We start from the raw sequence: 24,895 nt of genomic DNA, 5'->3' as shown, positions 1-24,895 counted from the left end.
AGCCATATAGAAGTTTACAGTATAGATTGAAAGCAGTACTATGAATTGCACCACAATCTACTGGAACCCCAATATAGGCGTCGTAGCACGGAAGCTATAAGCTTACAACACGTCTCACTCGCCAATAGATGAGTTGCTGTATTTTGCACCAATTGCAAACTCTAAATGGAATTAAAAGACAGTGCAATATATAATGCATTGCAACAATCTAGTCATGTGATAAGGATCTTAGTTACTATAATCAGGTCCTCCAGAGGCATAGCTGGTACATAAATGGAAAATGGTCTAAGGCCCCTTTGGGCACTGCTTCTTCCTGTTCATCCATCAATAGCTTTGAGTCCAGGAGGCCTCAAAATCATGGACCTGCCCTTTCAGGGGAAGTGTCTCCCTATTCCTGGCTTAACACTGGAATGGATAGCCTTTCTGAATGAGCATTACTGGACATCAAAACCACCGTAGCATCTTCGGTCCTGTCTAAGGTTGACATATAACTGAGTTATTACCAGTATATTGAGGATATACATCTGAAACTGACAGATACCTCTCCTAGGAGTTTCAAGTAGGTTTTAAAAGATAGAGGGAGACAAACAAACTATAAGCATCCTTGCTGGTCAGACACCTATAGCCTCAGTGTACAATCCATAGGCCTCTCTTCTTGACCACTTGAAAGGAATTTGGGGGTTGCAGTCAAGGCCTGGAGCATGTGTGTTTGGGTGAGGTCAGACCCTTGTCAATTCTGCTCCTCTGCTCTATTTTTTTTAAAGGTATTTAGCAATTGTAAAAGTAAACTGTAATGAAAGGAAGAATAGCATCTTACCATACTCCCAGGAATGCTACCCTGCTTGTATCATTTTTAAAGTTAAAATATGCACTGATGGTACTAGTATGTGCAGTGGTATTTATGATTTTTTTTAATCATTTATTTGTTTGACAAGTGTAAGCAGAGAACTGGGTCTTTAAGAGTTCCACATATTGTATCTGGGAAATTATTGATTTCTTTGCCAGTGCATGGATAATTTAAAATCTGACTACAGTAGTGAAACATTTCCAGCTCAGGGCAATATACATATATTAACCTGTGAGATAACACTTAAAGGAAGAAAAATTGCACAGGTAGATGAAAAGAAGGCAAATCATTTAAATGGGGGGAAAATGTACATTTGTTTTTCTGTCCAGCTTCTTGCATCTCAGGATTTAATCAGAATATCAGATTAACAAATGATGCTGAAAAGATATTGTGTAAACTCCTACCTCTTGCTGCAGAAACAGAGAGTGAGAATATTCTGCTCCCATTGTCATTAGGATTAAGAGCAGAAAGTTTTAAGCCTTAGCTTCCATTTGTGAATGATTTCAAACCTGACCCCTCTGCTCTGTGTTACATATGTTCTCCTTAGCAATGTTTTATTTGGCAGCAATCACATGGGGATGACTCCAGGGAAGTAAGACGCACTAAAATGAAATAATTTGATGCATGTCTCCTTTGGGAAGTGAGGGGTGTAACTTTAAAGGAGGATTTTTTTACCTCATTAACATACTGAACTCTGGCTTCCACTGACAGCTGTAGTGGGAGTAGCTAAATAGAAGATTGGCCAAGATTTCTTTTCCACACAAGCATCAAAAGCAGATGTCTATGGAATCTGCCTGGGTTTTCCTGATGTTGATGCCCTTATGATTGTGCTCTAAAAGGCAGCCTTGGGGATAGAAAGGAGAAATCAGAGGAGCCAATGAGTGAAGTGTCTCTCTCCACTCTCAAACTTGCTACTTGTGTACAACAATGATTGTTATGCAGTGGTATTAAGATAAAAATCTGTCCTGGCATATGTCATAACTTCTATGGAAGGTGCTATTGAGATTAAAAGCATGTCATCCTAGAAGATCTGCTTTGCCAGTCCTTCAGATTGGCAGAATGAAGAAAGATGACTCCGAGCAGACTCCAAATGAAGCAGAAGATTAAGGTTTTAATCTTACTTAGCTTTAAATGACCTATAGTCCATTTGTAGTTATAGAGATGTAAAAGGAGATAAGAGATTATTATAATCATTATATACAGGAATCCTTCTTCCTGGAATAAATAAATCTATTCTGTGTTCTCTGTTCTGGAACAATAGAAAACAAGTCTTGACTCTCTTTATGTTTTTAGATATTTTTCAAGTGCTGTTATATCCATACATAAATCATGTATTCTCAAGGATAAACATTTCCAGTTCCTTCAATCTGTCTTCAGAGATTTTGTTTATAATTTCCTGGTCATTCACATTGCCCTTTTCTGAACTTATTCCAATTTATCTAAATTAATTTTAAAGTGTGCTTCCAGAATTGGACTCAATATTGAAAGAGGTGAAGGGGTGATCAGTACATAATATTACAGTTAGTTCTCATGATTTTGAAACTATTGAATAAGCCAAAAAGTGAATTTCCTTTTTTTTTTTTTTTGCAATAACATCCTACTGACTCATATTCAGTCTGTAACCAACTAGTATTTCAAGACTATTTTATAACTGATGTTACCAAGGTAGGTATTCCACACTGTTCCCCTTTATTTTAACTTTGCATTCTCTTGAGTACAGTAGTTATTCAGTTTATTTTTATATCTGATTATAATGGGCCATTTTGAAGCAGCACGATTTCCCCACCCACCCAAAGTATAATGAGCAGAAATAAGCTAAAGGAGGCAGTTAGCTCTCATTTCCACCTCAAAGTTATTCCAAAATCATGCAATCCAAAGTAGGCAAGTTTGGATACTATGATAGAAAACCTGCATGAGGTTTTCTGTGCCTTCTTTACCCAAGAGGCCAGAGGTGTATTCAGCAGATTCTGACCAATTCTGGAGAACCGTTAGTGGAAATTTTGAGTAGTTCAGAGTAAATACCATCGGTAAATACCACCGCTGACTGGCCCCACCTCCATCTATTCTCTGCCTCCCGAGTCCCAGCTGATCCAGCGGAAATGGGGATTTTGCAGTAACCTTCCTCTGGAATGGGGTGAGAATGGAGATTTTACAGTATCCTTCCCCTGCCATGCCCACCAAGCCACGCCACACCCACACGGGTTAGTTATCTTTGCCATCTTTGCTCTTTTTGTTTTCTGTTATTTTCTTGTTTTAATTTTTAATAAAAAGTTGTGAAATAACCCAAATCTCTGGGAATTGGGAGGCATATAAAATAAAGTAGCAAAGAAGCAACTAAATGGCTTTAATGGCTAAAGGGGCCATGCATTCCTTATTATAAAAAACAGTCCTTTATTTTTGAAAAAATCTGCTCTTCAGATTTATTTTATTTAATTGCTTATTTTCTTGGGTTTCTCTTGAATTTTCTTTGTAAAACAAGGCTATAAATACAAACATTTTTAATTCTTACAAACCTCTTTCAGATTTGTCCCTTTTTCAGATTTCAGATTTACCATCATTTTTTCCAAGAAACTGTGGTCACTGCATTTATGTCACTACATTATTGGATGTCCTTCTATAGCCCTTCCACTGATGAGACTGTTGATTATGGCCTCCAATCATAGAAATTTCCCATTGCTGATTTATAGTACAATGACTGATGTGAATCCAGGATTGTGGCTTTAAAAACTTTATTTATTTATTTGTCTAACTATTTATATGGCCAACCAACTCAGCTGCAGCTTTGAGTAGCATACAATTGTGGTTAAAATCGCTAACTATGCTGTCTAGTGCATTGTGTAGCTAGATAGTAGCTTAACATGATATGTTAAATTAACATGAGCATTTCTCCCCCCCCAAAAAAAATTAATAATATTTGGTTTGTTACTTTTTTACTAAAACCCGTAGAATATTGTGTGGAATTTCAGATGCATTCTGTGTTTCATTTGTTTGTGCTATTGAAGCCACTTCTTGGTGTGGGGGTAGGTTGTTTTGTTTTTTGGATTTCTTAAATGTCAAAAGTGCACCATATGTTTCCCAACACAATGATGTTTACTCTCTTTTTCATTTATGCCCCCCTCCATCATGAACATTAATAAGTTGTAGGGTTCACCCAAAAGATTGTACTGTTCTTTGCACCACTGCGTGAAGCTTGGGGATATTCTATTTTTATCCCGAAAACCATTGGTCTGGATGTGACCAAAGCTCATCTGGAGTAAGTAAAAAACTACATTTCATTGTGAAACTGTAAGATTTCCAGCTAGAGAAAGCTCTTAGCTATAAATAAAAAAGGCTTGTTATTCTGCATCACTACTAGCTGCCATTTTGCTGAAATAGATTTTATTTCTTGCTTGAGTTACATGGGTGGTGCCTGGATTGGCTTGTGTATTGCTGGACTTTTTTTTCTAGAAGTTCAGCTTGATTTGGCTTGAGAGTGTTTTTCTCTGTGTGACGTTTCTGGGTTTAATTTAGATTCTCTCTCAACGTGTACACACAAGTGTGCACACACACACACACACACACACATATTGTTCTGCTTTTATACGTTGTATTTATCATTTTCCTCATTAGTTGCTCTACAGATTCTGAAAACAGTTTCTGCTTGAAGGCACCTTTCATGGCACATGTAATCAGCAGGTGGTTCTCTAGAGTTCTGACAAATGGCAACAATTAGAAATGGGGGCTTCTCTAGGAAAAGCCTGTGACCCCATTCCTGATGTGATTTCTTGGAATATGTACAATGTGTGGATTTTGTGATTCATATGCTTCTACTTTGTGCATTCATGGAATGCATCTGCATTTAATTTGAAACTGCATTTTAAGATAAATGCATGGACTTTCAGAAATGGTTATTTATAAACTGAAAATCACATCTTAAAAGCTTTGTTTAAAATTGTATAGTGTTATCCAGCCAATTCTAGTATAACATAAATGATAAGAATATCTACTATGCAACTTCCCTTGAGTCTCACTTTAGAGGCAATTATATTTTGGCCTGGCATATGTGAATAGTTGACTCAGTAGAGAATGCAGATATCTTTGCAAGTAAGGTTTATACTGGAGAAGCTTAGGGGAGAAATAAAGGTAAGGTTTTCTATCATGTTCAGTTACATGCTAACATTTTACAGTATATGCCTTTATAATGTCTATGAAAAAGTAAAGCTATTGAGTGACATAAATTAATATTCTCACAGCCTACAGGGTTGTGACATTGTACTAAAACATATTTTAACCCAGTGTTTCTCAACCTTGGCAACTTGAAGATGACTGGACTTCAACTCCCAGAATTCTGGGAGTTGAAGTTCAGACATCTTCAAGTTGCCAAGGTTGAGAAACACTGTTTTAACCAGTTTATTGAATACCTCACAACTGGGTAAATTTATTGAGCATATTAAGTCAAACCATCCACAAATCAGTGGTTAGATTCTACAGAATTCTAAGCCACAAACAAGCCATCTTACTGGTTTAGTGCACAGTGAATCCACTCTACACATCTAGAAACTCATGAATGAGAACTGTCTTCATCAGTGTGCCTGGATTAGGTTCCTGAACCTACGCATTAAAATAAGTGTTTATTATTTCTTTGTTATTATTTATGCTTATATTTAGACTCATTTCGAAAGTTCTTGTGGCAGTTTACATGGGGATCTTCCTCTCTTTTACTCCCCTAAAAGCATTTCTGTAAAGGAGATCAGCTGAGAGAGATCCAAAGTCATTGAGTAAGTTTTTATGGCTGAGGCTAGATTTAAACCTCAATCTTTCCAGCCCTAATCCAGCACTTTAATCATTGCATCACAGCTATAATTGGGAGATTGAGCTTTGCCATTTAAAGCTGTGAAGAATGAATAAGTATCTTTGGCATGGATGCATTTTTGTGTTATGATTTTGTATGATGAAAGTAGTCTCTCCGATTCTCCAATCTGTATATATAAAAAAGATATTTGCACATTTCTATTAAGAATTCCTGAATATATTAAGGATATATTTATTTGATATGAAGTGGTAAAATTCTTTTCTACAGCAACAGCTTTAACAGCTCATAACATTCAAAGTAAGTGTTACTAAAACCATATGCTTAGCTATTACTTGTTAGAAGTAAATAGTTTGGTTTACTACCATGTAAATATGTTAAAGCTTGCAGTGACTGCTTGTTATGACCCTTTGTTTATTGTATGGATATGGTGATAGCATCTAAATAACCTGAATTGCTTTGAAAATCCAAACTAGTTTGAAGCAGCTCTTTCAAAAAAAAAAAAAATCTTGGCTTCTGCTTCATCCCATATTTCTTTAATAATAGGAAGAATGTTCCCATGTGGACATTAAAAGGTTACTAAGAATTTATGAAACAGTAATCTTATTCCCCTTAGTCATGGCAATAACTCAACATATGTTTACACAGAAGGGTTGCCTCATACAAATGCTGACCCGAGGGGTTGCTATACCAAATTCTTCAAGAATATGTTGGGTAAGCAATGGACCTAATGTCCAGAACCTGTAGAAGTTTTGTTTTGTTTTGTTTTACGCCCCCACCCCAAGCTAGGAAGTAAGATGACAACAAATAGCAGTAAGTTAAAAATATGTTGGTCTTGAAATCTTTGTTAGGAAAAATGTGTACCATAGGTATCCATCTGGATACCAATGTCAAGCAGGCTCACCAGCAGAATTATTATTATTTTTTTGCAACTTATTCTGTGGTACAATAAAGATCTGCTGCATTAAGTAGATGTTTAGTTATCTTCTATGAAGTTTCTTATTTATAGCTTTTCTGGATTCCTTTATACTACAGCGTTGATATCAATTCGAAGAATTGCTAAAAGAGAGTGGCACTATGAATATTTCTCATTAAAACCCAGTAGAAGTCACCTAAGAAAATTTTGGATGATTCAAATTTCCAGAGAAGAAATGGTGGACTGAAAATGGCTCTGCTAAAAGTGAAGCTGATAACCATGGTGAAATGAAGAGTTGGTGAGGAGAGTGGCTCTTTGTAATCCCTCTCTGGAAAAGGAGAGGATTTGAGGTTACCCACAAGTGCTCCATACAGTTGCTCCTTGCAAGGAAACCACACGACCGTGACCTCTGATGGGTTTAGATCTCTGGGAGATGAAGGAATAACCAAAAGGCATTGAATTTGCATACTTCTATTTCTAATCACTTTTTGAAATTGCTTGTTAACTGTTATTCAGCTATTAGGAACTTTTGAATCAACAGGTTTTACAGCATTGGATGAGTTTCCTTCAATCCTTAGTGAAATAAATTTTAAAAGCAAATTTAAAGACTTAAAAATATTTTGCAATGAACAGCAAAAAGATGATTAGAACTTTGATTTTGGAAAGTTACAAATGGACAGATAGATTTGAAAGAAGATTTTGGAATTAATTGTAGAAATCCTTCCTATCAGACAATGCTTTGGTTTTCAATTCTCTTAAAAATATGATAACATGAGACTTTGAAGGTTGGACTCTAAAGGAACTAGGAAGACATGAAGATTACAATTAAAAGAGAAGAACGCTTCAATAAAATTACGATTAAATTTGACTTACTATCACAGAATGAGGCAATATAATTTAACATTGGGCACACTAAAGGCTATTTTTGAACAGTGAATTCAGAAGTTAAATAAGTATTTGCCTCTAAAGCAGGACTGTGTTTAGAAGATGCGATGAAAAGTTATATTTGATAAAATTGATATTGATCTGAAAGTGGATTTAAAAAGGACAGGTTATGAAAATGATATAAAAAAGATGCATTGAAGATACAAAGTCTGATTTCTTAATAATTAAAAGAAATATACAAATAATAACGTAAGCATATTAGCTGAATAATATTCCCATATTGAATTTACAAAAGAGGCTTGTTAAAGCTTTGAAGAATTTTGTGAGAAAATATAAAGAAAATATGAAAAGAATTCAAGTTCTAGGTCATTATTTGAAATGACTAAAAATCAAGATTGTTAAAATTAAAATATAAAGTTTGTTTATTTAATCAAGGTTAAAAAAGATATGTTGTTATCTTCGGTAACCCTTAGTGGACTTTCCCTGACATCCGTAGTGAAATCATGAGGCTTTAAGGATTTGTTTATACATAAGAATTGGGATAGGGGAAGACGAGATCATTTATTTTATTGTAAGTGAAGATTTTTTTTCTTTTCTATTTTTCTTTCTATTCCTTTCTGCACTTTTTATTTTTGTTTACTTTTTAGTTTTTGCTAGTTTAATTAAAATATAAAATTTGTAATCTTTAATAAAATTGCTATTGAAAAAATTATGCTGATTCAATTCATTTATTAACTATTCATTTGAATTATATATTTATAATAATATTCTTGACTGCAGTCAAATAATAAGTGATCAGTTAACAATGGAAAAACCACAGTCATTTGATAAGAATCCTAATTTTGTATAAAATATAAAAGAAAAAAAACATTAACTTTGATTCCCATTATTTAGAACAAACAGAAAATCTGAGACAAAATAATTAACCCCAAACACTATCCTGTGTCAAGCCTTTGGTTGAAATACTACAAATAGTACTAAAGAGAAGAGCAGGTAAGGAGATACACAGTATATGTATATCCAAATACAAATACAATAGCAGAATTGGAAGGGACCTTGGAGGTCTTCTAGTCCAACCCCCTGCCTAGGCAGGAAACCCTATACCGTTTCAGACAAATGGCTATCCAACATCTTCTTAAAGACTTGCAGTGTTTTGCAACTTCTGGAGGCAAGCTGTTTCTCCTCAATTCTATTCAATTCCTTCACATAAAGCAAAGATCATAATGAGGCATTGGATAATGATGTGTATACAAGGAAACTATTAATCCTGACTCCATAGGCCAGTCTTTATCACATTGGATGCCTTCAAGATGCGGGGTCCAACTCTTAATTCTTTGCAATATTCTTACTGACTAGAGATTCTTGGAAATAGGAGTCCACAGATATCATGGTGAGGATGGCTGCTACCAACAGAGAAAGATGCAGAACTTTTTTTTTAAATATTCTAATTTGGAATATTAAAGGGAAGAGTGTTCCTGATAAAAGATAGATGAGTATTAAATGGAAAAAGTGCTAACAAGTCTGCAGAACTGAAGATATTTTAATTAATCCTTTGCAGTGTATTCAGTTTAACTTTTTTCTAATTGAACTTTTCTGCAGTAAATTATGTTTAGGTCTTTAATGGTGCATGTTGGGCAGAATTCCAGAGATGAACAATCTAAATTCCATATACAAATATATAAAAGTGTATTTGATTGGGATATTAAACGTGTGTTATCTGATTATAGATAATCTGCAATATTTGTGGTGGTTTTGTTAAAGCTGTTTTATGTAGTTTGCAAGGATATAGAAAGGCATAGCTGCCATGGGCAATAATGAACAAAGAAACCAGGCACCATTAGGGCATTGTACGGTCAGTTAAATAAATAAATGATACATGGAATAATAAGGACGAAAAAACTCTGCTTTCCTTGAAAATGGATCTTCTTCCTTCAGCTAAATCATTGCCCATTGTTCATCCTCCACCCCCCTACCCACCATTAATTCTTTCTTTCTCTAACATAAATAACAAAAGCCCATTGGCTCTTGGTCCTTGTAGAATTTGTTTCCAGCTGTAAATCTGACGTGCCAGTCTGAAAGTGGATTCAATCTATAGGGATGTTATTTTTTCTAAAGCCATAAATTTTGTTCTAAATCTGCCCAGTTAATGTTCTTAAACAATGCCAGAAATTATATTGGGTTTTTTTCCATGCCAATTGTTTTCCTTGGGTCAAGATATCTTAGGTTGATGAGGTTTTTGTCTCATACATCTATCTCTTCCTTTTTTTCTCTTCATCAGATCAGGTTACATTCATATTCTAGCACACTGAAAACTATTATGTTTTTTTTTTTAATATATTCCTATGCAGCCTAGATATAGTTTCGTCTATTGTATTGCTGAGAATATAAAGCCTTTTAGAGTTTTTTGAGAGGAGCAATACATTATTCACTGGCATTTCTGAATAAATTAATTTATTAAACAAAATTCTACTAGTCAAATTTGTATAGCTGACTATCTCACAAAACATGACATTTGGAAGAATATAACAATCAAACAGCAAATATCAAAAGAACGATTTTTTTTTAAAATCAGACATTTAAAAAATATTTTAAAAACAAATATACAACATTTCAGCAAAAGATGATAAGAATAGGCATCAGGCAATGAAGTCCCAGGTCTGTTGATATAACCAGCTCTTGAGGGACTTCCAAAATCTTAAAAGACACTAAACTAATCTAATTCGAGGGGAGCGGGGAGAGAAGAATATTCCAGAAGGTGCAAGCAGTAGTACAATTTGGGTTGACAAGGGCATCCGTGATTATAAGCAGGGCCTGCCAATCCGGGAATGGGTGCAACTGATGCCAGCTGTGAGTAGGATTCACCAGTGCAGGAGGACTTCCTGATTGTGCACAAGATCTTCTTCAGGTCAAACTGATTCAAATCATTCCTAGATAACTGGGCAAGACTCCTCCCCAGGCATCAACCGAAGAACGGTTGCAGGAACTGGGTATGTCTAGTTTAAGAGAAAGAAGGATTCGGGGAGACATGATAGCAGTGTTCCAATATCTCAGGGGTTGCCACAAAGAAGAGGGAGTCAAACTATTTTCCAAGGCACCTGAGGATAGAACAAGAAGCAATGGGTGGAAACTAATCAAGGAGAGAAGCAACTTAGAACTGAGGAGAAATTTCCTGACAGTTAGAACAATTAAACTGTGGAACAGCTTGCCTCCAGAAGTTGTGAATGCCCCAACACTGCAAGTCTTTAAGAAGATGTTGGATAGCCATCTGTCTGAAACGGTATAGGGTTTCCTGCCTAGGCAGGGGGTTGGACTAGAAGACCTCCAAGGTCCCTTCCAACTCTGCTATTGTATTATTGTATCTCCACTGGACCTGCAACAAGGCCACCATTTAACAGGGAACAAATCCAAGTGTTTTTATCCATCAGATGCTGTGCAAATTCCTACTCATGTCCCTGTAGGATGTTCTCCATTCCTCCTTTACCCAGAAGACATGAGCCACCCAAAACAGATGATAGATGACAGTCTGCTGTACATAAGGGTGGAAAGGTATTGGGGTTTCACTGACCTTATAGCAATACAGAGGTGGTATTCAGGTTCTGACCAGTTCTGAAGAACCAGTAGCAGAAATTTTAAATAGTTCGGAGAACTGGTAAATACCACCTCTGACTGGCCCCACACCCATCTATTCTTTGCCTCCTGACTCCCAGCTGATTGGGAGGGAATGGACATTTTGCAATAACCTTCCCCTGGAGTAGGGAGGGAATGGAGATTTTATAGTATCCTTCCCCTGCCATGCCCACCAAGCCATACCCACCAAGTCAAGTCAAGCCCACCAAGTCAAGCCACAGAACCGGTAGTAAAAAAAAGTGAATCCCACCACTGTAGCAATAGCACTTAGATTTATATACCGTTTCACAGTACTTTTACGGTGCCCTCGCTAAGTGATTTTACAGAGTCAGCATATTGCCCCCAACCAATCTGGGTCCTCATTTTACTGACCTTGGAAGGATGGAAGGTTGAGTCAACCTTGAGATTCGAACTGCCAAATTGCAGGCAGCTGGTAGTCAGCGGAACTAGCCTGCAGTACTGCATTTTAACCACTGTGCCACCACAAGGTAGGCCTTAATAGTGGCTCTTACTAGTGTTTTCTGACGTTTGTTCTTTCTGAGTGTCAGCAGTGTCCTAGACAACTCTGCTCTGCTTTCAATTTCCTCAATTCATCCATGCATCACATAGAGTGGCTGGGTTCATGAAATGTGAGAGGTTTCACAGATGTGATCTGATCCAAGGCCTCAGGTACCCATTTATTCCAAGCAGTAACCAAGGCTTCAAATAGGCTATGCAGCAGACCACAGGGACAACACACACACAAACACCCAGTTTCCTTTGAAATCACTACCACCCCAGGTCCATCAGTCACCAGGGGAAGACGAATCCACTTCTCTGACAAGAGCAGCTAACTTGGCATGTGACCACTTTCCCAAGTTGTGTTCTGGATGACCTGGAATAGACCCACAGCTGTCATGAAAGCCATGAACTCCCATGCCTATGGAAAGCAGATTTAAGTCCCCCAGAACTGTAAACATGGAGAACTCCAGTGCCAACTCAGAAATGAAGTCAAGATGAGTCAGGTAATTTGTTGTACTGTAGGAAGGTTGATAACAACAGCCGTAATCCTAATTTATCCCTAGGGCCCAGTTTAATTAACAGGGTCTCACAATCAGTGTCCTTGAAAGCCGTAAGTGATTCCCTAATGACAATGGTCATAACTTCCACTGTTGCCCTGGAATCCCAGCTGATGCCACATTCAAAACCAACCCTGGAATATGCAAATTTGTCAAATACTCTAATCAATTAGAGGTTCAGATTAATCTTTAAATGCATAATTATTTCAAATAAAGATTGTATCTAATTAATTAGGCAGTACCTTTGGTGTTTTAAAGTAATAAAAAATACAGAAGATGGCAAGCATCTTTAATAAGTGCATTATCAATTTTATTTCAAATGTGATGTTCACAAGTGTATGCAATGGCTAAAAAATAATTGTCTTGCTTCAAAACTCATTATTGTACTCCACTTTCCCATAATATAGTGCAGTGGTGGGTTCCTACAAGTTCGGACCGGTTCAGCCGAACCGGTAGTAGCTTGGCGGCCACAGTTGCTGGAACTGGCAGCGACCCAGGCCTGCCACGCCCCCGAACTGCTTTTCCCGGTGGCACCATAGGCGCCACCATCTTGTTTTTTGCTTCTGTGCATGCAAAGAGTAATTTTAGTTGTACTGCACATGCGCGCGCAGCACACATCAAGCACGTCCCTGAACAAACTGGCAGTAGTCTCTGCCGGAACCAATCCCTGCTAAAATCGGAGATTCCCAAAAATCTCTTCAACAATGTTTCAGGTAATTGTAAGAGCTCCTATCCCTGAACACATCCGAAATTATCATGCCTGTATATGGAATGTTAATTGTTTAAAACTCATTTGCCTGAGAAATATATTTTTTCTAACAGGTTGGTAGCTATAATAGGCTATTATGTGAAGGTTGCAACTGATTCTGACTGGTTCTGTTAGTTCTCGCTTTCCGCCCTATATCTTTCAAAGTAAAAGGCACACACTCTTAATATTACCTAGTTAATCTCTGCCCTTTATCAGCTTTACATCTCCATAGGCATTGGATCCTACCTTTACTTTGCCCTGTTCAACCTCACAGTGATGCGATTCTCAGGCTTTAGTGAGATTCCAAGCACATGACTGATCACTTTGTGGAGCATACAAAACATTTTTTAACTTCTGAGTTTGCTTACCAGAGTGAAACAGCCTCCTCCCCCAACAAATGTCACACCTGCATCTCAGACCACATTCCTTCTATGCACAAAGGCTCAGCTTCTTTCCCCAGCAGAATTTTTTCCTGCTATTTTATGTACAGGCTAGAGTTCAGAGGTTTTGAGGTTTCTTCTAATTCCAGAGAATTGAGTGATCTTTGTGTACACACTAAACATGAAAGAGTCACTGAGTCAGAGGGGGCTTCCTGGCGGCACAGTGGCCTAATTTGAGCTGTTTTATCCTATAAAGGTAGTATTAGCAAAATGGGAGAATGTAAAACACTGGTGTACACTGAATAACACCTTGCCTTTGCCCCGTACAAATATTGTTGTTGTTAAATGAGTCTTCATTGTTTAATTAGAAGTACAAGATATTTATACCATGGTATTCTTGAATTACCACATCTTTAACTAAAACAGCCATATATGAGACAGTACCCAAGGTAAATTCAAACTAATAATATTGTAAATTGAACTGCAATGGATATTTGACATCCAAATGCTATTAAAGTTAAGTATGATGCATTAGGGATATGACTGTAGGCTGACATAGGCAATATTTGGCTTTATTTTTTCATTCCTACTTAACCAGCATTTCATGTAGATATATTAACCAAGGGGTGTCAAACTCAAGGCCCACAGACTGGATCCGGCTTGCGGGGTGCTTAGATCTGGCCCATGGGCCCACCATGGAAACAGGAAAGGACCAGCCCTTGTTGCATCTGCCAGCAAAAACGGAGCTGGGGAGGGCTGCGCTTGGCCCTCCTAGGCTCCATTTTTGGCAATGACAGCCTCCAGCAACCCTCAAGTTCCATTTTTGCTGTCAGAGGGCTGCAGGAGGCTTTCACAGCTGAAAACGGAGCCTCAATGAGTGACATCGAGCTGGCCACTCCTATCCTGGCCATACCCCACCTGCCCCCTGAGGTCAAACACAACCTTGATGCGGCCCTCAATGAAATTGAGTTTGACACCCCTGTATGAGCCACTACCTGAAGTTGCACAAAACAGAGACAAGCTGGCAGTTGCTCCAACAGGCTTAGAGGTCTAACAACACAGAATTTTATCTAATGCTGCTAGATGAAAAAAGTGCTACTTAAGTTACTCTGTGGTTGGACCTTCACATTTGTGTGTACATCTCCCTGCCTGCAAGACACTCTTTCTTCCATGGAGGTTGACTGTACTGTATGTAGTTAAACTTCAATTATATAAACCATTTGTGGAGAAAGAGTTTGTATTATATATGAATGTCCATGGCAACCAAAGTTTCATTATTTGTATAATTATGTAATTGATACTTGACATTATTTGTATCAGTTTTCCAGATGATGCAGATTGATGCAAATGACACAATGGTCATTGATGTAGCATATAGCTTCCATCCAGGCTCTTAAATGTCAGGTTGATTTATAATAAGCCATTCTTCAGCTGCGATTTGATTGTTCATGAGAGGGGTAATCTGGAATGTATGACCAAACTGGCTGGGTCTGAAAGGGGGCCTCTTCCTCTCAGAGAAGTGCCTGGTGAGGTTATGAGTATGGCATCAGCCAAGAAGGTAAGCAAAGACAATGGTATGGCAATTGTCATCTGAGAATCACTTACAGCTTTCAGGAGTGCTGTTCCAGAAATCACTAGATGTGACATCCTGCTAATTAAGTTGGACTTTAGGGATCAGTTAAGGACTTTTGCCATTGTACCAGGTTCACTGCTATATAGCAAACTCCATGCCTGAGTTCCTTGCTTCCATCTCCAAATTGCCAATGGGGTTCCCCAGACCTGTGAGCTTGGGGGGCTTCCGAATTTGCCATTCCCGGGAGTGGGATCTGAGGTGGCTCAGAGCTTATTCCAGGTCATTGAGAATTCAACAGTATATTTATAAACTGTAGCTGGTACAAAACAAATGTCACACCTCTGCTTTGTGAGCTGTGTTGGTTATCAGTTTGTTTCCCAGTCCAAGGTGCTGGTGTTGACCTTAAAAACATTTCATGGCATGGGTTCATCCTATCAGATCCAGCAGAAAGGGTTTGTTGTTCATCTAAAAAGCTACATTTGATGAGTCCTAGATGATGTGCCTTTTCTGCTGTGGTCCTTGCACTATGGAATTTATCTCCCCTGAGGTGAAGTTTACCTTGTCACTGTTAAACTTCCAGAAGTTCTCAAGATTTGGTTACTCTAGGAGTAACAGGTGGGGACTGGGGACTCTAGGAGACAGGTGAACTAATGAGATATTCCGCTATTTTTAACAACACTTTGTTTAGTATTCTTTGTTTTAGCTTGGTTTTTATTCCTTTCAATCTATTTATTAACTGTTTTAGCTCTGATATATATCTCCCAGAGTTGGTTTATAATATAAATTGGTTTAATAAATAAATAAATTAGGCAAGTTATGTAATTTAATTTGAATCTCATTTAATATATCAGCTTCCTACATTACTTTGAATACAGTGAACTTTGCCCAAATAAAGTCTAAAGTGAATTTTTGTCCATTGTAACCGAAGTCTATATAATGGAAATCCAAAGAATCAAGGTTTGACTCCATTTGTTTATGGCTTCCAAAAACTGTTCTTCAAAGGCTCTTAGGTGGTGGAGAAATATTGTTTCTGCTCTACTTCATGTAAGAAGTTGCATAGTAAGGAAGGGATAAAGAACAGGAAACTTCATTTTTGTTGGAAGAATTCAGTTATGGTAGTCAGAGAATTGAGACATGAGCAAAACCCAGGGGTGAAATTCAGCAGGTTCTGACAGCTTCTGGAGAACCAGTAGCGGAAATTTTGAGTAGCAAATACCACTTCTGGCTGGCCCCAGGAGTGGAGTGGGAATGGGGATTTTGCAGTAGCCTTCCCCTGCCACGCCCACAAAGAGTCACCCACAGAACCGGTAGTAAAAAAAATTCAATTTCACCACTGGCAAAATCCATCTGATTTGACCCAGGCTACGAACATTGGAAAATAACATAGTGTGTACACTGTACCACTCAACTTCTATAGACTTTTCCTGAATGCTACTTTATATCAGCAACTCTCTTCCTGACTGAAGACTTGAGTGTGGGAGTAAGATAGTCTTTTCCCTATGAAGCTGTTTCTGTACATGTAAGGAGTGTTTTCAGGGAAAAAGACTTTTTACAATGGCATAAAACAGATTACAATCCTCTTCATTACTGTATCTTCCACTGTGGGTTTATGATGTGATTTTTTTTTCTGAATGAGAGATTTCAATTCCTTTACATAAATATCATAATTGTGATATTAGTAGAATGCCATAGCATACGTAACTCAGTCTACTTTCTCTTTTCTGAAATGGCTTTTGCTACAAATCTGGTTTATAACAACGTATATCAAGGGTATGAAACTGTATAGAATAGTAAGAAATATAATAGCGTGTCAGAATAAATCATCTCTGGCCATAAAGTGTTTGCTTCTACATGGGAGATGTGGTTTGCCTTTTGATTTCATGGGTCTGTTTTTAGTTCACCCCAGCAAATGCTCCTTTGGCAGGAGAGTCTCACCTGTCTTCAGAAATGCTGTTTGTCCTTGAGCACCTTCAAAATATACTTTTCTGCCTCTTTAAATCATGGGAGGAAATGCAAAGTTTGAGTGCATCTGAAGGTGAGACTGGCCCAAATGAACTTCACCTTGTTTGTTTAGATCACTGTGGCTGCTGCAGTTTTCTCAGCTGTTCCTCCTTCCTTTGGCCCATCTCCGGTTAGAGAACAGGGTATGGTTTGTTCTGCCTGCCTTCTTAGATGCTTGGGCGATGGCTTCCCAACCCTATTATGCAGGAGGCAAACAGAGAGTGTGGTTAGAGGAATATCTGAAGGCAGAAGCAGGTCTCTGGCTATTTGTGGGTATACTTTTTCTTTTGGTTTAAAAGTTGGGAGAATGTATTTATTTATTTATTTTAATTTGTCAACAAGTACAAGGGAACAAGTAGGAAAAACACATGAAAAAATAGCACAAGTAAATTGATAAAAATAAGCAAAACATAGCCATAAACACATCATGAGAGTACATATAAATGGGACACTAGGACAGGGACCGTAGGCAACGCTGGTGCGCTTATGCATGGCCCCCTTAGGGCATGAATGGCATACTTGTATGGCAGGAGGAACAGATATTTAATTTCAAGATACGGTTTCTATAACAAGCACTGAGGCTTATATTGCAGTGTATTTCTGTTATATTGTTTGTTATGTGGTTTCTGCTGTCTTTCTGGTGGAAGGTCAAGTAAGGCGAGGGAGTTTGCTTTATTCCAAGTCTCTAATAGCGGAGTATATTTTATTTTATTTTTTATCACATCTAGCTTTTCCCCCCCGCCTAGGTAAACAACAATGGAATCATCTCCTTCTTGAAAGAGGTATCCCAGTTCACCCCTGTGGCTTTCCCCATTTCCAATGACCGACGTGTTGTTGCTGCATTCTGGGCTGATGTTGATAACCGGCGTTCAGGACAAGTGTTTTACCGGGAAACCACAGACCAAGCTATTTTGGAGAGAGCCACTAAGGATATCGCACAGTATTTCCCAGAATTCCCAGAATTCTCAGCCAAGTGGGTATTCATAGGAACTTGGAACAAGGTTACCTTCTTTGGAGGAAACTTGTTTTCTCCGGTAAGTGTCAGGACCAGAATATTGACTGATGGGTAATAAGAATAGAAGAGTTTCCTCCCTGCCCCATTGTGACTAAGCTTGGGCAGAACAGAAATTGTAGTAGCTTATATTTCTCTTTTTTTATTTCCATTCCTTTTATTTCCAATGTCTTTTATTAGAAATTGTAGTAAATTGTTGACTTATCAGAAGAGTAATCTTCATTTCAGACGCAAAGGTGCTTTTCCAAAAGGCGACTGGGCTTTCTTGGTTTTTTTCCTTGAAAACATTTTGCTTCTCATCCCAGAAGAAGCTTCTGGGACAAGAAGCGAAACTTTATCAAGGAAAAACTAAGGAAGTCCAGTTGCTTTTTGCAAAAGCACTTTTGGGACAATCGTGACCTGGATGATTGAGAATCATCTTCCTACATTTCAGACATCTGCATTCTATCTTTCCTATAGTATGAGAGATCAGAGAATAAAATACAATATGCATTCCATTGATAAATGAAAGGAAAAAATATAAATTAAAACTATTTAAAAAGATAGGAATTAGGGCACGCAATATAGCATAACAATAAAAAGTTCAATAAGTTCAAAGATCGGTTGACTCAGTCTACCATTCTTCTGAGGTGGGTAAAATGAGGACCCAGATTGTTGGGGGCAATATGCTGACTGTGTAAACCACTTAGAGAGGGCTGTAAAAGCACTGCGAATCGGTATATAAGTGATATTGCTATTCTTGCCATGAATCAGCGCTCCTCCGAGCACTCTGCTTCTCATGCAGCCCACGCAGCTCTTCAGGACTCAAAAAGGCTCAAGATGTTTTGTTTGAGACCTTGAAAAAGTTTTAATTTAGTATTAACCATTGTTGCAACTTCCTGGACGTTGTCTACTGCCTTAATACTCTCTCTGTTTTTTTTTTTCTTTCAGGTAAATACTTTCCAGATAGTCCTCATCACTGATGGCCTGCTTTCCTTCACTATCTTCAACTATGAGTCAATAACCTGGACCACTGGCATGCATGCCAGCAGTGGAGGAAATTTAGCAGGCCTGGGAGGGATAGCAGCCCAGGTAGATTACATGATCACATTCAAGCAAGTCTCCTTTCTAATACACGCCATGCATTCTTGGAGATGGCTGAGGATGATATTGATTGTCTTGGGATGGTCATCATGACCAAGATAATCCGTAGCCTCAACCTCTTAAATAATAATCTTATTTTTCCCTTCCCTTCAGAGCTAAGACTACCTAGGACAGTGTTTCTCAACCGTGGCAACTTGAAGATGTCCGGACTTCAACTCCCAGAATTCCCCAGCCAGTATTCGCTGGCTGAGGAATTCTGTGAGTTGAAGTCCTGACATCTTCAAGTTGCCAAGGTTGAGAAACACTGACCTAGGACCTTTAGTGAAGGAAACTGCAGCTCTTTATTTTGGCCAGTGCTTCTGAGTTCCTTTCCTTCACTAGCCACCTTTTTAAAAAGAGTCATCCAGCAAGGGCTGCAGCAAGTACAACTTTCTCTTGGCATTTATATTTCATCCTATATGTTTTTTTCTTTCTTTTAGTCGGCTGTTCGGATGTGTGGATTTACCATTAATTGATCTATGCTTGGCCAGCTGCTGGCAGTCATCTGAGTTATCTCCAGTAAGCAGGAAGTTGCAGGTGTATAGGAAATTAATCCATTTTTCAGCCCCAGAAATTCAGGAGTGTAGACTTTTACGACTGTAAACAGAGCAGTAACCACATGCTTTGGATACTGTACAATGCTTTAGGAACACCCTGCCTTAGCTCAGCCAAAGTGGGAGAGAGAGGAAGTTGAAAAGTTTTTCACCAGGCACTGGCTTCTGACCAAATTTGTGAGAATTTGCTGCTGTAATTCACAACACGATAGAGTGGCTCGGCAGAAGCACCTCACAGCTCAGCATGGCAGAGGCTGCTGCTTGGCTTGAGCTAACAGAGCTGTGCTCATTTTGTGGAAAGCGGCAAGAGAGTCCAAGATTCTCTTGGAGTCACCCTCTATAGATGAATGGGGATGAAAATAAGCTCAGCGTTTTGTGCACTTTCCAGCTAGTGAGTCATGGATGAGTGGGGATTGCTGGGGCCTTTTGGTGCCAAAAGCCATTTGGGAAAAGAGTTGCACAAGTAGACCATCTGAACTCCCTCTTCCCCTCCCACCTCCTTTTTCCCTTTTAATGATGACAGTTATCATGTGTTGTAGCCAAAGTCTTTAATCACAGATGACATGCAAAACAGTAGGAGATGGCTTCTAGACTATATATGCTGCTTATTTTCTACTGGTCTGTCCTGTAGCAGCTGGAACAGGGGTCCAAATAAATTGTTGTCCTGGAGAAGAAATGTTTGCCTCAACATAAACTTGCAAGTAAACCTCCAGATGTTGGTGGCCGACAACAATGTTTGCTAATTGTGAACCAGTTTTAGTCATTTATGAACTTGACGACTGTATGATTGCCTAGTCAAGAGTTCTTATCCAGGAGTCCTGACCCCTGGCTTACAAGAAAACTCAAACAGCTACATTCTGGCTACATTTATTACACTCATATCCCCTTTTTTCCCCTGTGGAGTCAACTTGACGTATGCAGGGTTTCAATGGGGTCTCCCATTTAGGCGTTGACCAGACCAAAAACCTCTAAGTTCAGGCAACATGTTTCATCGGAATTTAATGCCCTGAGAATTGAATGTTTAAGATGTCCAGAAAGTGAAGATAATCTAGGAACAAATGAATCTGCCATATATCAAGTGAGCTCATTGGTCCCATTTGCTGAGTTCTGTTAACACTAGCAACAGCATTTCAAGATTCCAGACTTTCCACTTCCCAGCCCAATCTGTGGAGTCAGAGGATGCTCCATATATACAAAACTTGTGATTTTTTTCACTGAACTACAGGACTTCTCCTTGGAAGGAATTTGTCAAAGGAAAACTTCTAGAAGAGCAAACTATTATCTCCACTGAGGGATCAGAGGAGTTGTATTGTGAGGTTGCTCATGCCTCCTAGGCAAAATAGTGGCTATTTAGATGGGAAGCAGAAACACAAAACAACATTCAGGGAAATTGGATGCTTCCCTTCCTTATGTTCTTGCAGTCCATTCCTCTGCAGGGCACTGGGCCTGGTGGAAGAGAGAAGTCCCTTGCATTTCCCCACAGCTGCCCTGCTTTCCGCAGCAAGAGGTTTCAGTCTCTGCCCTTGTCTTCTAGGCAGGTTTCAATGCCGGTGATGGAAAACGGTATTTTAACATCCCCGGATCCCGCACTGATGACATTGTCGACGTGGAGATGACAACAAATGTGGGTATCCCCGGGCGCTGGGTATTCAGAATCGATGATGCCCAGGTGCAAGTGGGGGGCTGCAACAACACAAGTAAGAGGACAGCAGTTAGGTTTATTTAATGAAACCAATTCTTCCAGCCCTTCTCTTTGTCCCTGTGAAAGTTCTATGAAGGGCGGCAGCCATGCAATAGGAGCAGTTGTGAGTGGCACATAAACTTTTGAATACTTTACTGAGTTGATATATTAATGCAGTATAATAAATATGGTTAGCAAGTTATGGGATGTACTGATGCTGAAACTGTGCAAGTTATAAATTTGGGGGATATGGCTGTGCTACTCAGACTGAATCCGTTGGTGGCTGTAGATCTCTTCTGGCTGATTAAGAGCTACTTAATTATTTCTTGGGTAGAAATAAGACATAAACAGAATACCTCTGAGAAAAGCAGGTCTCTATATGAAAGGATGATGATCCTGAAATTAAGATAACTCCATCTTCCCCAACAAAAGTGAGAGAACAAATTCATCCATGCTTACTTTTACTATATTCTGAAGTAAATCCTAGATTCCTTCATTTTAACACTGAATTATTTGGAAGATGAGGGAAAGCTAATTTCTTCTTAGTTAACACTCTGCTTGTTACACTTCATATCATGGCATTCATCTCAACTATGAGCTAAAAGTGGCATCTATGTTGCTTTCCTCTCCTGTTGGGCTGATAGAAATTTGCCCCCAATTATCTATTGAGGTTCATGGTGTTTACAATTCAAGTCTTCTCATTAGTTCTTATGTGTCAAAGCTGTTGATTTAGAAAAAGACTAAAGACTCTTAAACTGTAAATTAATTCCATACAAGCATAAATACATAAGATTTTCTTAAATTAATTCAGTCATGTTTGATAGGACATGGTCCCAGATGTATGCCAGTTTTCTCCAATCTGATGTCCTGAATCTGATAAAACTGCAGTTCCCAGATTATTCTGCAAGCTTAATAGCTGGAATTCTGGAAGTTGCAATCCCTGTATAACTATCTAGATGGATACATTAGATTCTATCCCAGGTTTAGTTGTAAAATGTTTAATGTGTGGGGCTCTGAGGTCACTAGTTTGCAAATCCATATGGGAAGTGAAATTAAACCTTCCCCAGGGATTGGCTAAAACCATCACTAAAAGCTACCCATCATGCCAGATATTATTATCCTGTAATGCTGAGTGTTTGTTCAATAATTGAAACCTCCCACAATCCATGACCATCAATTTTTCAGGGTCTGCATGGTTTCTAGATAAAAACATGTTTTCAGATTTTGCCAATCTTTGGTTTCTAAGAGTTAAATGATTTTTCTTTTTCTTAATTTAAATTTATCTGTTCATCTTCGAGATATGCATCTCTGGAGCTGTCTAAACTATTATTCCTTCTTTCTTCTCCCACTCCCTGATTTCCAAATGTAACAATTCTAGAAATTTAGTAACTGATTTTCTCTGCTTTTCTTTTATTTCCTTGAACACATAATTCTGTTAAAAATATTATGTTGCCAAAATTCTTTAATAATGGGAAATTTGTTGGTATTGATGTAGTTCTTAACTCTTGGGATTGTCATAAAAATATTACAATATAGCAAATGGCAAAGAGATGCCATGAAGATTATAGAATTGATCAAAAATATTTTTCTGTAAAAATGGTTTAATAGATTACTAAAAGTTTACTTAATAAAAGGCTGAATATTGATCTATCGAGGATATTAATGTTATTATTTAGATTTTCAAAAAGATTATAAAACTCCTACGTAGATTAATAAAAGTACTGGCATGGACAACTGAAGCAAGGAAAACCAACTTTCTGTATTTAAACTAATTTTTAATAGATTTATTTATTGTAAATTTCAATCCAATTTAAGTGTGGATGAAGTACATTACATTGTGTGGTTTTGAAACAAAAGTGATACTTCTGCACATTGGTAATCTAAGTTCATCATAGAAAATCATCTACAACAGGGGTGTCAAACTCACGTCGTCAAGGCGGTGTCACGTGATGTATTTGGACTTTCTCCCCCTCCACTAAACCAGGCATGGGCGTGGCTAGCGCATGACGCATCCGGCCTGTGGGCATGGGAGTTTGACAGTCCTGATCTACAAAAACAAAGGAAGTTGGATTAGTCTAATGCTTCTGTTGCCACATCATCTAACATCTCTCTGAGCATCCTTCCAGCTATTGAATAGTTGGGTTTATTTCTTCATGCAGCTTCAGTATGTTTGACACTTCGTCCTTGCTTGAATGGAGGAAAATGTATTGAGGACTGCATCACAGGGAACCCTTCATATACTTGTTCTTGTCTCGCTGGTTTCACTGGAAAACAATGCCAAATTGGTGAGTCCTGCTTGTCTGCTGTGCACAATTGTATGAAGCAACTATACTATTCCAGCAACAAATTAAACCTTATACAGCTACTTATTTTATTTTAGATAATCTAAATCTATAGATCTATAGATTATTATTTTTCTTCCTGGGGAAAGAGGAATTGGGTATCTAAACAAATCCTAATCCATAGCGCCTCCTATTTTGTTTTTCAGATGTGGATGAGTGTGCTTCCAATCCATGTCATAATAAAGCATCTTGTATCAGTGGCATCAACAGCTTCAGCTGTTGGTGTCCACCAGGATTTAAAGGAGCTACATGTGAAATTGGTGAGAAATATTGTGTAAGAGCAAAGACACAATCCAATAACAAATCTAAGGAGAAAATGTGATTATGACTTTACTATTAATAGTATTTAGCATTTAATTTTTTGTGCTTTAATTTTTTTTAGCTCCCCTGAGTTTTTGCTCGAGCAGAAAGCAGATTAATTAGACACATACGTAACAAAGTCATAGCAGAACTTCTTTGTGGCAATTACTTTAATTTTAGGAAAGAATGTGCTTTACTGACAGGGTATCTTCAGAGGTGTTCGATTACACTTCTCAGAATGCCCAGCTAGGATGACCAAAGAGTTGAAATGGAATCATGTGGCCCAGATAAGATAGATAGGTATGGCGACCATGAAACTTCCCATATTTCCCTTCCATATAATCTTCATTACAATCTATTTATCTTCCATTAAACAAGAAACAGTGCTTATTTCAATAGCTGGGCTGTGTGTATATTCAGAAGCTGAGAGATTCTATAGCTTGTATGGTTTTGTCAGTGAAAAAAATATTGCAACGTCATAATTTAATTTTCCTTTTGTTGTTCTTGTTGTTGTTGAAATATAATAGAGGAGTCTCCATGTAAAACCAAAGAATGCCAGAATGGTGGGGAGTGCCAAATAACAAACACAACAGCTGTCTGCCTTTGTCAGCCAGGTTATACTGGAGAAGACTGTGAAATAGGTGAGCCAAAAATAAGCATGTGCATCTAATGTAATCACCATTTAATCTCCTGCTCATCTCATAGCTGTTGCATTGTTTATTTCTGTTCTATGTTAATAAGTACTTCTGTTGATTTAATCAGTTAATTCCCTGTTTATGAATAACAGATCTTATAGTGCTTGAGCAGTACAGTTTTATACAAAACGAACACTATAATTTCATTTCAGACTTTATGTTTTTATTCTCTTTCTTTTCTCTGCAGAAATAAATGAATGTGAGTCCAGCCCGTGTCTGAATGGTGGGCAATGTATGGATCTTGTCAACAACTTTACTTGTTCCTGCGCAACACCTTTTACTGGACAGCATTGTGAAATAGGTGCCTGATTTTATAACTGCATGGTGGCATCCTTCTTCCTATAAAGCTAGTCTTTATTGTTCTT

At 38.1% G+C, this 24,895-nt stretch overlaps 1 protein-coding gene across 1 annotated transcript in view; it reads left to right on the top strand.

The window, feature by feature from the left end:
- SNED1 (sushi, nidogen and EGF like domains 1) overlaps window positions 1–24,895 on the top strand; it is a 77,263-nt gene that overhangs the window by 14,609 nt on the left and 37,759 nt on the right. The window contains exons 2-8 of the mRNA XM_032225390.1: window positions 17,571–17,858; window positions 18,767–18,907; window positions 21,047–21,209; window positions 23,353–23,478; window positions 23,682–23,795; window positions 24,363–24,476; window positions 24,718–24,831. Of these exons, the coding sequence (XP_032081281.1) occupies window positions 17,571–17,858; window positions 18,767–18,907; window positions 21,047–21,209; window positions 23,353–23,478; window positions 23,682–23,795; window positions 24,363–24,476; window positions 24,718–24,831 (1,060 nt within the window). The remainder of the gene's footprint in view (window positions 1–17,570; window positions 17,859–18,766; window positions 18,908–21,046; window positions 21,210–23,352; window positions 23,479–23,681; window positions 23,796–24,362; window positions 24,477–24,717; window positions 24,832–24,895) is intronic.

Source organism: Thamnophis elegans, chromosome 10 (genome assembly GCF_009769535.1).
Source record: "Thamnophis elegans isolate rThaEle1 chromosome 10, rThaEle1.pri, whole genome shotgun sequence".
NCBI classification, from domain to species: Eukaryota; Metazoa; Chordata; class Lepidosauria; order Squamata; family Colubridae; genus Thamnophis; species Thamnophis elegans.
Note: the sequence above shows the minus strand (reverse complement) of the source record. Positions and strands in the feature narration are given on the sequence as shown.